This window comes from Phlebotomus argentipes, unplaced genomic scaffold (assembly GCF_947086385.1).
Source record: "Phlebotomus argentipes unplaced genomic scaffold, Phlebotomus argentipes genome assembly scaffold_18, whole genome shotgun sequence".
Lineage (NCBI taxonomy): Eukaryota > Metazoa > Arthropoda > Insecta > Diptera > Psychodidae > Phlebotomus > Phlebotomus argentipes.
Window position 1 is genome coordinate 8668715 of NW_026776177.1, and position 12772 is coordinate 8681486.

General features: G+C 48.6%; 4 protein-coding genes across 6 annotated transcripts; 1 reads left to right on the forward strand and 3 right to left on the reverse strand.

Moving 5' to 3' along the window:
- Positions 1–188: 188 nt before the first annotated feature.
- On the reverse strand, positions 189–3896 carry LOC132260869 (protein shuttle craft). Its single transcript, XM_059759252.1, has 4 exons — positions 3763–3896; positions 1076–3541; positions 366–1009; positions 189–300 (listed from the first exon to the last, which is right to left on the reverse strand). The coding sequence occupies exons 2-4, from the start codon at positions 3309–3311 to the stop codon at positions 202–204; spliced, it is 2979 nt and encodes a 992-aa protein (XP_059615235.1). The 5' UTR covers positions 3312–3541; positions 3763–3896; the 3' UTR covers positions 189–201.
- A 51-nt stretch (positions 3897–3947) lies between these two features.
- LOC132260872 (small ribosomal subunit protein uS17) lies at positions 3948–5358 on the reverse strand. 3 transcript variants are annotated; one of them, XM_059759257.1, is made up of 5 exons: positions 5285–5338; positions 4756–4878; positions 4589–4705; positions 4177–4382; positions 3948–4115 (listed from the first exon to the last, which is right to left on the reverse strand). In XM_059759257.1, the coding sequence occupies exons 1-5, from the start codon at positions 5294–5296 to the stop codon at positions 3992–3994; spliced, it is 582 nt and encodes a 193-aa protein (XP_059615240.1). In that variant the 5' UTR covers positions 5297–5338; the 3' UTR covers positions 3948–3991. The 3 variants fall into 3 exon arrangements, with proteins under 3 accessions (XP_059615240.1, XP_059615238.1, XP_059615239.1); XM_059759255.1 differs by lacking the exon at positions 4589–4705 and having other exon boundaries at positions 5285–5358; XM_059759256.1 differs by lacking the exon at positions 4756–4878 and having other exon boundaries at positions 5285–5357.
- Positions 5359–5473: 115 nt separating this feature from the next.
- Positions 5474–7682, reverse strand: LOC132260871 (serine/threonine-protein phosphatase 2B catalytic subunit 2-like). The gene has a single exon (XM_059759254.1). The coding sequence runs from the start codon at positions 7471–7473 to the stop codon at positions 5992–5994; it is 1482 nt and encodes a 493-aa protein (XP_059615237.1). The 5' UTR covers positions 7474–7682; the 3' UTR covers positions 5474–5991.
- A 55-nt stretch (positions 7683–7737) lies between these two features.
- Positions 7738–12599, forward strand: LOC132260870 (ceramide phosphoethanolamine synthase-like). Its single transcript, XM_059759253.1, has 4 exons — positions 7738–8283; positions 10763–11108; positions 11173–11333; positions 11700–12599. Exons 1-4 carry the CDS (start codon positions 7851–7853, stop codon positions 12293–12295), a joined length of 1536 nt encoding a protein of 511 aa, XP_059615236.1. The 5' UTR covers positions 7738–7850; the 3' UTR covers positions 12296–12599.
- The last annotated feature ends 173 nt before the right edge of the window (positions 12600–12772 follow it).

Below are 12772 nucleotides of genomic sequence, written 5' to 3' on the forward strand. Positions count from 1 at the left end.
GCATATTTTATTCTCATCGTTTTCTCCCTTCATTCTCAACACTGTCTTTTCTTCCCTCCCGTCAATAAAGGATATTTTAAGTTCAACCGGAAATTATTGTTCTCTCAAAGCGCACAAAGGAATTGAGAAGTGAACTGATAAGAAAGTAGATCGAAAAATTTTACCAAAATTGGGCGTGTGGAGCAGATCATCTCTCTCTTTCTATGTTCTCTTTGTTCCCCAAACATTCGGCAGAGGAACTCGTCGTTGGCCGCTCTCGCGCTCCATCACCTCCAGGAGACTCATCCCAGGCAGCCAAGACTGAAAGAACACGAATCACTGAGTACTTTTCCTAATAAATCCCACTTCTCTCATTCTCTTCTCACCGTTTCCCTGGAGGCCGTGGCCACGACGTTCCTGTTGGGCTCAGCGTCATACGCCACCGATTCCACGCCGAACATCTCGCACATCTCATGCACCACCTGGCGCTTCTCCCTGTTCATCGTGGGAAATGAATGACTGCGCGACTTCTGCTTGCTCTCCTTGGCTAACTTCACCAGATCAGTCAGCTTCTCGTGGATGTTCTTCACAAACGACGCATCCTTCTTCGCCCAGCCGCGCAAAAAGTCCGAATACTTGGGCTGCAGCTTCGACGGCAGATCCGGATTGCGAATCTGCAGACCAATGGCCAGACGACGATTGCGCTCCAGCGTGCGACACTCATCATTACACTCCAGTACCTTCGTCTTGGCACTCGTGACCCTAATGGGACCTAGAATGTCACTCAACTCAATCGAGTTGCCCCTCTGCATCTCCTGCATTGACGTCGCGAGCTGCGACGTGGCAATTCGACGGTATTCACTGGCAAAGTCATGGCAAGTCCTCTGCTGCTTCCGATTCCCACACGGACAGGACACCTCCACGAACTCCTTGCACAGCGTCTCCGGACATTCACCATCGTGACACGGTGCCCGGCATGCATGCGGACACATTACCCGAGCCGTTGGGCAATTCTGCTTGCAAATCTCACCTGCGAAGAGGAAAAAAGGAAATATATTAGCAGCCTTCCTAATAACGTTCCGGGCTTCCATCACACCTTGCTGCAAACACGGACCCTCGTGACAGGTCTTGATGCACTTGTGGCGCCCGCATGGCAGCTCCTTGCGACACGGCATGCCGCAGCTGAAGCCCTCCTGGCTGCAAGGGATGGTCTTGCGCTGCTCGTGGCGACCGTGGCAGAACTTGGTGGTCAGCAGCATGCACGGCGGACACTGCTGCGCCGTGTGGCAGTTGTGCAGCACCTCGTGAGCGCACGCATGCTGACGCGTGCACGGCTTGTTGCAGACTGGTCTCTTAGTTCCGCACGGCACCGGCGGATAGATTGTCGTGGTGCCGCACTCGCACGAGAGCTCCTGAAAGGAGCTGCGATAGCACGGATCGCAGTGCCCAGGATGACACGTCTTGTCGCACTTGTGCTTTCCGCAGCTCAGCGTATACGTGCATGGCTGCGGGCAGACGTGATCGATGTCAATGCAGCACTCCTGGTTGCACTTGTGCTTGCCGCAGTTGCGCTTCTTCGTGCAGCGACGCTTGCAGCGCGCATCATCGGCCCTCGTGGTCAACTTCCGGCACTTTACCATCTGCTCCATGTGGCCACAGCGACACTTGGTTGCCGTGGACTTGGGACAGGGCGGACAAGTACCCTGGTGGCACTTAGCGGCGCACAGATGCGGATTCCCAGGCGTGCCGCACTGCAAGCGCCTGGCACAGATCTGTCCACAGAGAGGCACAGTGTCCAGACAAGACTTCCTCTCATTCACCGACTTCTTGCCGCACGGACAAGTCTTCACGACAGTGGGAGAAAGCTTGCACTCGCCACACTCTCCGGGATGACAGAGATCCGAGCACTTGTGATTCCCACACTCCAGATCATGACCACACACTTCGCCGCATTCATACTGAGTCACCTCATTGTTCTCCTTGGAGCACGTCACAGTCTTCTGGTGCTTCCCACAGTGACACTTGTGCTCTCGCGTCTCCTGACACTCCGGACACGCGTCCACGTGGCAGATCTCCACGCACTTGTGCACACCGCACGCGCGCGTCTTCTCGCAAGTGGCCCCGCAGAGAATCTTCACCACCTGATGACACTGAAGCGTACGTGTCTCCTTGCCACAGCCGCAGCTGCGCTGCACGGACGCCTGGCAGGGCGGACAGGGTCCCGGGTGGCACAAAAGTGTGCACGGATGCGGACAATTCTCACTCCTGCCACAGACATCACCGCAGCTGTGCGCCACGTCGCTCCTGTTGTACTGCGGATTCTTCTGCTTCCCGCAGAAACACAGATAGTCCCTCGGCACGGCGCGCGTGATGTTCTGGCACGCCGGGCAACGCCATCCCGACTCACTCTTCGAGCTGGCGGCCCACTTCACGATGCAGTTCAGATGCAAGATGTGATAGCAATTCCCACACGTCCACACCGAATGGAAGGGCTTGATCTTCTCACAACACACCAGACACTCCAGCTTTCCCGTGTCAATCTCGCGCTCCAGCTTCTCCCGCTGCGAGCAAGGCTCACCCTCCACTGCCACCGATGGCTTCAGATTGCGATTTGGCCGGAAATCCTGGTGATTCCTGCGCTTCCTCGCTTCATCCGCCTCCTCAATGCTCTCGGAGTGACCATTCTCCTTGTCTTGCCTATTCTTCGACCACTTCTGACGCTTCTCACCGCCAGATGCAAACTTCTGCCTCCCATTTGCGCCTCTGCGACTGGAATACTCCACCTCCTGCCACTCCTGGTGATGCTGAGCAGGCCGATTGCGTGCCTGGAATCTCGGCGCGGCTTCCTGATTCCGGCGATACTCTCGGCGTGGATTCTCTGTGCGCCATTGCTTGCGAATGGCTCCCGTCTGACTCTGATGCCCGTTGATGTTCAGCTCCGAGAGCATCGCATCCGCCTCATTCGTGCGCCTAGTTGTCTCCTCGGCGCGAGACTCCTTCTGCTCCACTGGCGGCGGCTCCGGCGGCTCCTCCGGCCCACTCGCCGTGGCCCCGCGAGGCACGAACTCACTGGCAGTGGCAGTGAGAGATGAGTTCTCGGCGATGAAGTTGGAAAAAGGTGCGAAAGGCTGATACATCGTGTTGTGCATCTGCGTGTTGTGACCGGAGAATCCCTGAGCCGGAGTGGAATAGTAGTGATTGGTGTTGTAGAACTCCATAGATGGGAATTGTTGGAACTGTCGGAAGTTGTTTTGAGCGATGAATTGGTCGAAATTCACGTACATCTGCTCATTTGGCTGCCCCGGCGGGGCGTTCTTGTTAAAATCTCCCATTCCTCTGCGTGCGCACACACTCCACAGGCTCGCCGGACAAACTGATCAAGTGATAAGTGTGATAAGGAGGAATTGAGAGGGAGAAAGTAACGATAAGGATCAAAAAAGGATAGAAAAGTGTGTCTAATGGGTGAAAATATCACATTTTTCCTATGGCCCCAAAAGGGCCACAATCTCTTTGTACTGTTGCTCTCTCCGCTGGTTATTTCACTTTGGGACCACTAGATAATCTGAAATTGCAGATGAAAAACACACAAAAGTGATTCACACTGATTGAAGTAGGATAATTTCACGAATTTCGCAAGAATCCACTTTCTGTTCAATGTGGCACACAGAATTGAGGTTAGAAAATTGGGAACGCACTTTTCCCGTGTATTTCCAATTTCCCCGGAAAACCACAACTTCCCAGTGAAAGTTCACTGCCTGAAGATACTCCAGAACTCACACTCACCTAAAAATATTCCTTAAAACTATGATTAAAAGGGAATTAAAATCGGAGCGAGAAACTTGCGTCACTGTCAAATTCACAGGCGGAAAAGAAGAGATTGGTCGACCCGGCAGACTATTCGCTGCCACCATCGCCAAGCGACATCGCTACGCATCAGGACTTTGTCAGGGGCTTGTAATACATCGATATTTAGCAATAAAATCAAATGATTTTATTTTTCTCTGCACACATTTTAGAACTTCTTGAAGCGCTTCTTCGATCCGGAAGCCTTGCTCACTTTCAGGACGTTGAATCGCACCGTTTTCGACAGCGGGCGCGTCTCACCGACCGTCACGATGTCTCCCTGCTCAACATCCCTGCAATCACAAGTAAAACATCAGCTAAAGGTCCACAGAAATCATTTCAGGCGAGTCTCACCTGAAGCACGGCGACAGATGCACACTCATGTTCTTGTGGCGCTTCTCAAAACGGTTGTACTTGCGAATGTAGTGCAAATAGTCTCTCCGGATGACAATTGTCCTCTGCATCTTCATCTTCTGCACGATTCCCGTGAGGATTCGGCCACGGATGGCGACATTGCCGGTGAAGGGACACTTCTTGTCGATGTAAGAGCCGGCGATGGCCTGAAAGCAGCACAAAAAAGTCATAAGCAACAAGAAATACAAGACATTTTCCCAAAATGAGACGTGCAGCCCAGGATTAGTGAATGAGAATAGTTTTGTTAGGCCATATTCCGCCACCAGATGCAATGATCTACCGCCACCAGCTAATAATCGCCGTGAAAAGAATGAGAAAAGTGCAGCCCAAGACTCATGTTCTGCAGTTCTACCTCGCGTGGCGTCTTGAATCCCAGACCGACGTCCCTGTAGAGGCGCGTCTTCTTCTTGCCGCCACTCTTCTTCCTGTTTAGGGGAATTCCGCCCTGCTTCTGAAACGCCCTTTCGGTCTGTGTGGAAGAAACGGGGTTCTGTTAGTGCCATTCGCTCCCAAAATTACCTCTTTCGGGGTTTTGAAGCCAAGTCCAATATTGTGATATTTTCGCAGTGGCTTCTTGCGGCCCGTGAGGGTCTTCTTGCGATTCAGAAAGACACCCAGTTGCTTCTGAAATGCACGCTCGTTCTGCAAATATTCCGGAGGAGGAAAACAACATTAGCTTTCCGGGTACCACGAGTGAGGTTATGTGCGGCTTGGGGGATTTCACCCCGCTTTGGGGCTCTGTTGGCGATCAGAAATCATTGAAATCTCGTCATGTGTGTTCGGAAGACCGTCATGATTAACTTCATCACTTCGCCGAGAGCCCCACAGGCCGGAAAAGTGGGTGTTTAGTGGCGAAAAGCACAATTGCACGTGGGAATAGCAGACACTGTTGTTTTTCCTCACTTCACCCACTTTCCACACACAGCTTCCACTCAAATCCTCTTCGTCGGAACAGAGGGAACATTTTCCGGTGATTTGTGTAATCCAGCGAGTGCTTTCTGTGAAAATATTTGAGAAAAATTCGGGAATTTCAGCACAACACACGTACCTGATCCGCCATGTTTGGAAAGAAAGAATGACAATACCCGCAACCACGAGTCCGTGACCGACCGAAGAAGTCCGATGTGACTTTCCTAAGACAATTCCACAATCACAATCAATTTTGAACTTTTCTTTCACAATTGACGCAAAAAATGCAGTATATTGTAGAATACCAAAATAATACAGTCATCTCCTTCTTACATTCATTTATTTTATATCTCTTCTAATATACAATAATAATATTTGGACTAGAACTATAAATAGTTTACGATTCAAAATTAACTTTTTGGTTTTGAGTGAAAACTTTTCACATTTCGAGGAATTATTTGATAATTTTCCCTGTTTTAGTAAAAATAGAGTGTGTGATTAGTAGGAAAAATGGGTTTCATGCGTTTCATGGATTGCATTGTGAAGATTTCAGGTATTTTTCATATGACACCCAAGAGATTTAGCATGGAATTTCAATTGTTGATATATATATATATATAATATTTTTCTATGCACGTAACATCTAAGATCAAAGTGAATTATTCCTTATAATGTTAATACATTTAGATTTCATTAAGATTCTTTTCTGAATATGACTTTCCCATCTTATTCGCCTTTCCCAAAATCCATCGAAATCACAAACATAATTGTAAATATAAGTAAATTGCATAAATTGCACCCTTTTATTGCTGTTGCGAGGGGGCGCTACAACGATGCGGAGTCAGCTTATGATGCGCTGTGGCTGATCTTTTGGCTTTCTGGTAGTGGCTTCACTTCCTGACTGGGACTTGGCGTGGGCGGTCCGTCCTTGCGCGGCGGCATTCGCTCATTGATGGCATCCAGACCCTTCGCCTCCGCGAATGACGTGATTTTACCCTGCAAGGCGTTCTTGAGAGACGTTTTGCCACCCGAGAGGGCGCCTAGTGGTAAAGCTCCGGTGGGTGTGAGTCCCTTCAGCTGCAGCACAGACTCCGATTCCTCCCTCAACACAGAGAAGACACGCGCCATCTTGCCAATGGCGCGGATCTTGTTGCGGATTACCTCCTTTCTGAGATTCGCATCGCCTTCTTCCAAGGCATCATCACCGTCCAGCATCAATTCGTCGTCGGAACAGATGTTGAGGACATTCACCAGCATTTCGGTGACTTTCTCACCCACGAACGGCAGCGACCATGTGAAGACATCCATAAAGTTCGGCAGCCAGTACGGATGAGGTGAGCAATTGAACTGACGAATGTTCATCACGTTGTTCTCGTACTTGAGAACAGCGGCCTTGTTGTTGTACACATCGAGATAGTTGGGCGCTGAGAATATCGTGATGAGCGCGGGAAAGCCAGTGGTCTGACTCTTCCTGTACATCTTGTAGCCGGCATCCTGTGCCTCGTGCGCACGGATGATGCTGAGCAAGTTGTTGTTCTGCAGGAAGTCACAGCAGGCGGCGTAGCTGTAGAAGTACGAACAGCCGCGAACGCTGTTGTGGGAGTAGAACTCGCAACTCTTCTCGTTGCCGAAGTCCTCCAGAGGATCCGACCACAGCAGATCGCACATGGGCCCATACGCAGGCGGTTCCTTGAAGCGGTCCAGCTTACGGATGTCATCAAGATCGTGGATTTCGGGCGACAGACCGCCGTGGACGCAGAGGAACTGCTGATTCATCAGGGCCGCCAGCGGCAGACAATCAAATGCGTCCATGCAGGCGTCGTAGACGCGCTCGGAGTATTTAATCTTGCACTCCTGCTTGAACGTGAAGTACTCCGTGAGATGGCGGCACTCGTGATTGCCGCGTAGGAGGTGCAGAGAGGTGGAGAAGCAGCTCTTGAGGGCCCACAGGTATAGGACGCACTCGATGCTGAAGTAGCCGCGGTCGACGTAGTCGCCCAGGAAGAGATATTTAGTTGTGGAGGGCGGTCCGCCCACTTCGAACAGCTTCATCAGATCGTAGAACTGTCCGTGGATGTCGCCACACACCGTTACTGGGGCATCAATGTCCACCATCGTTTTTTCGGCCTTGAGCAGATCCGCGCCCTCCTTGATGATGCGGAGCGCTGCAGCCTCCTCGATGCGCCCCTCCAGGATGAAGTGCTGCTTCAGCACTTCCGGCTGCGGCTTTCCCGTGCGGGAGTCGAACACCTCGCTCACCGTCAGCTTGTGGCTCGGTGGGAAGAGCACGGTGTCAACCACCCTCTCTGACTTCTGGTTAGTCGTCATCTCTGGTATTGCACACTGTTTTCACGATGGTAGCACTTTAGGAGCACGCGAAGGTCCTTTCAGAGATGAGGCAGCACTTTTTCTTCGTCACTATAGTATGCCCTCAAAGCCCTCGATGCATCGACCGCGTACCACTAAGCAATCGCGCACGAAGGAGCTGGAGAGAATCAGGTTTTTCGCCGATTTGTCCTGCGACGTGTCTGCAGTGGAGATGGAAACTGAACGATTGTCGATGAGGCTGTCAGACGAAACTGGACGATTGGGCAGACGGAAAAACAAAATTCTCTGTCGACATGCGTTGCATCGTGGTGTGCAGAAATTGTGCAATTCTGTCGTGAAATCGTGGCTCTGGGCGGCTGAAAGGTTGCAAGAACACAATGGGGGAGTGCCGCGTTGCCGAGTGGACGGTGGATGCGGTGTGCGAGTGGGCGAGGAAGGAGAAATTGAGTGCAAGAGTGGTGAAACAGATCCGCGATGAGGAGATTGATGGCAGGTGCCTTCTCTCCCTCACGGAGGACGACCTCCGGACAATCCGGACAAAGTGCTCCAACCTCTGTGAACTCACCATCGGTGATATGAAGAAGCTGTCGCTGTCCGTCCGCGGAATACAGAAGGACAACCACGCCAGTCTCGTGTACCTGGGATTGTGTGACAATCATCACCAGGGCCACGGCGTTCTGCCCGCGTTCGGGGGCTCCGCCGCCGAGGTGCTACACCTCAATGACATCGAGAGGGTATCCCCGCCGATGTCCGTGGACGGCAGGGCAACGAGCATCCAGCCAGAATTCTTCAAAACAATGATTAGCTTAGGTAAATGATCTCTCTTTGTCCAGACGATAAGACAATAGCTTTGTCTGACCAGCCTTATCTTTGTGGCCACCTCTGGCCAGAAGGGATTTAAATTGCACTCCTTATCAACATCATTGTCCCATTCAACACGTGAATCGACCATGAATAGCGCGCTTAATGGATATTCCCTCTATTTCCGTCCCACCTAAACCACATAAACATGTAATTTGCCCCGAAATAGCCACCCGCGAGGGGGTGGGCGATATGGAAATCCGCGGGTGGGGATAAAATGTGTGCCCAAAATAGATGAAAGTTGAGGAAAAACAAACACGATGTGGCATACAAGACAATTAACTTTCATTTTTTATTGCATAACTCGGATATTTATCGCATTGCTGAGACATATTTTGAGAAGAGACAATTGATTACTTTTGGCTCTTAAGAGAGTTGTCAGAGGACAGGAGATTTTCCACCCCCGACGACGTGATTTTCCGCACTTTTTGCATGACTCATCGCTGGCCAAAGTCGCCTTCCTGATAGTCTCCGAGCCACAGCGTGAAATCCGTGGATTGTCAGGGCAAAATCCACAATCCAAACAGTCGATAAGTGACTGAGAAAAAGTCCAACAGCCTGTTTCATAATTCATGTGAATCAACAAATTGAATTAGAAAACGCCACAGAGTGCAATTGAGACGCGCTGTGAATGCGAGTCAGCTCTTAAGTGATGTAATTTTAGCTGCATTGGGCAGTTGGAAGAGCCTCGCCGGCGAGGAATTCGCCCTGATACGACGAAAAGTTTGTAAACAGAGCGCGCGCAGAGGATCAAATGTTTGTCTTTGATCAAACTCAACAGAATGATGTTGCCGCTTCCGCAGAGGGGAGCTCGATCGTACGAGGCCCACGTCATCACGTGGAGCTGACTGAGTCACTGAGATCGTATTGCGTGCATAGTTGAGAGAATAAATATCGCGACAAAACGGTATTTTTACGTTCCACGATCGCGTGTGTGTGACAACAATAATAGGAGCAAAAGAAAAGGGAAGAAATGCAAGAGACACAATTGGAGAATGCGATGACCTAGAAATATCATAAAAATCATCAACACCCATCAAATGATGGTGATTCTACATCTTTCTCTTATTAATGATCTTGACCTCATTCGCCTGGCGTATGAAGATTTTTGCTTCCACAAAAATTCAAGGGAGAAGATTGCTGCATATGTATTTTGAGGAGAGAAATTGCAGATTTACCGCCTAAAATCTATTAATATCTCAAGATCGTTCGTGAGTGCTTTTACCGTTCCTAATTACCTTTGGCTAATTGCGAGGAAATGTACTGAAAGAGTGCTCCTCGTCAGTTCTCAGGCCGTGTCATTTGATGATCGGATCATTGACCGCCTGGATTGGCTTTTCAACACGTGACCTCACAAGTGGCTTACTTCCAGCAATGGGAAAACTCTCCTTATCAAGTGCCCTGAAACACTCAATTTGTGGCACATTACTTAGCCTTGTACCTTGAGTCTTATCGCGAAAGTGCAGATATGATTCGCATGGCTTTGGAGATTTGCTGGAGCGATTTATCAGACTTGTATTAAGATAGAATGTGAATTCTAAGAAGTTGATTGCTGTCCTCAGACTTAATTCTACGCGTGCAAACACTAAAAAACCTCTTGAAAGACTTTCTTGTTGATCATTAAATGAAAACAATGATAATTTATTATTGTGTGTACAAGAGAGGAAATTGACTAATTTCTTGTTATTATTCAGACTTGGATCTTATTTTGCTTATATTCTGTTTATTTGCGGTTTTGTGAGACGCAATTAAAGTTGTCATTATTTTTTTTTACTAAAATGCGCAATAACTTGTCGTGCAAGAATTTCACCTGTAATTTCTACTTCTTTGTCGTGTCTTCGGAGCTCATAAAATCAGGGCTATAAATCATATCACTGTAAATTGCTTCAAGATCATCAGAAGGAGCGCAATAAATGGAAGTTTTTGTTCACTCTGCTGAACCTTGACATCAAATTTTCGACTCTACAATTCTTTCATGCCTTTCTTTGCTCAAATTAATGCAAATTTTGCAATAGTGAATGACTATTATTGAGGTAGGATGACTTTGGCGAACAAAGGCCCAAAAAGTGCCCAAGAAGAGTGTGAAAATTCTGTGCGTTGTTTTTCGATGCACAGCAAAATGAAACTCGCGCACAATGGTTGAATTTCCTGGGCACTTTCCGAAAGTGGGTGAGCGCACAAAAGCGAGTTTTTGTGTTCTTGTCTGTGGAGGAAAATCTTGGAAATTTCCAAACCATGAACTCCGCTCGCAATTTTTTTTATACTTTTATTCACTTGGCTGAGAGTGAATTGCTGAGTGAGAAATTTTGCCATGCAATATATCGGAATTAATAATCTGACGATTGCATTTAATTAATCGGCTCACCTTGACTCAGTTCAGATGAATGTTAAACCACGCTTTCCTTCCATCTCTTCCGCACGCGCACAGGTTATGCATTTCTCGTCACGTGGATCACGTCGTTCGTGATGGTGGTGGTGCACGAGAGGGTGCCGGACATGAAGAAGTGGCCACCGCTGCCGGACATCTTCCTGGACAATGTGCCGCACATTCCGTGGGCATTTCACATGTGCGAGATCACAGGTACTTTCCTCTTTGGCATCTGGGCGTGCGTGATTGTGGTGCACAGGCATCGGTTGGTGCTACTCAGGCGCTTCTTCGCGCTGGCGGGAACCGTGTTCCTGCTCAGGTGCGTAACGATGCTGATAACATCGCTGTCTGTGCCGGGAACGCATCTTCAGTGCACGCCACAGGATCACAAAGTGGATGAAACCAAGTGAGAGTTATCTATATATGGTAGCGAAGAATGTGATTTGCAAGTCTATTTTCTTCTCTCTTAGCGTGGTGACGTGGCTGGACGCCATTCACTTGAGGATTCAACGCGCCTACACAATCTGGAGCGGCTTGGGAATGTCCATTCAGGGTGTGAGGACGTGTGGCGACTACATGTTCAGTGGCCACACAGTCACTCTCACTCTCCTCAACTTCTTCATTACCGAATGTGAGTGTTTTGGAGGCCTAAACTAAATCTCTCAAGAATCACGTGATAGGCTATCAAATATTTAGATATTCTTTAGTATCTTTAGTTAGAAGATCATAACTTTTGTGAGCTTTTGATGAAATACGATTCATCAAGAGGTTCAAAACTGTTACTTTTAAGCACAATTGATCGATTTTGCAAATCAATTCTAGCTTAAGCATAAGAATTGATGTTTTGCCAAATAGTCTAGAAACACATTGTCGAGACTCTGGTCTATTTCAGTTCATAGAAGTCGTGTTAAAGGTTCATTTGCTGATCTTAGAAGCCAGCAATAAGTGACAATAATTAGAGCTTTGCCAGCCTCACTGATTGACTCTTTCTCTGCAGACACTCCTCGTCATTTGTACTTCCTGCACACGATGACGTGGTTGCTGAACATGTTCGGGATCTTCTTCATCCTGGCCGCTCACGAGCACTACTCCATAGACGTCTTCGTGGCTTTCTATATCACGTCGCGTCTCTTCCTCTACTACCACACGCTGGCCAACAATCAGGCCCTGATGTCGCACGACTCGACACGCACAAGGATCTGGTTTCCCATGTTCAGTTACTTCGAGAGCTCCGTGGACGGCATCATTCCCAACGAGTTCGACACGCTGGCCGAGGTACTGGGCAAGCTGTTCTGGGGCGTGGTGTACGTGAAGGACCTCTGCATGCTGACGGCGCGCAGGATCTGGTTGGCGCACAGCGATCTGACCGAGGACGTGGCCAAGCAGCTGAAGAAGGTGTCGCCGCTGTCTGACAAGGAGCTCAATAATGCCGTGAGCGCGAAGAAGACGGTGGGCAATGGGAATCTGCTGCTGATGAACAATGACATTGGGCGCAACGGGGGCTCAGGGGAGCCAGCCGTCGGCATTGAAGAGCTGATGAAGAGCAATATAGATCAATTGAAGGAAACGAAGCTCGAGAAGAAAGACAATTGAGAAAACATTCCTCCAAAATCTTACCGATTGTTAGCTTAGCAATATTTTGTATTACCTTGTGAGAGAAATCTTTTAGGAGGAGTTGTACCAAAGTCGTGATTTTCCTTAGACTCTAAATTTATTTATTTATTTCCAATTGTCGCACAATGGCATTCTTGGAATTCTTCCATTCAGTCTTTCACGCGTCTCCATGCCTTATGGAATTCCTTCATTCTTATTTAAGCGTTTGCATTAGACAAATTGTTATCATATGTTGAGATTTTAGAGAGTCAAATAAAGTCCTATTTGAGAAAATGGTATGAAATTGTGGGGTTTTATTCTCCATAAAATCGAGGGGTTGAATTTCATTTGGGCATCTTGGTCGAATTTACGCAACAGATGGCGCTGAAATTGGCTTCTGTGTCTATGAAAATGATGAAAATTTATGAAAAACTAAGAAAGCTTACATTTTCTTTTACACTTTGCTGTTTTAAATAT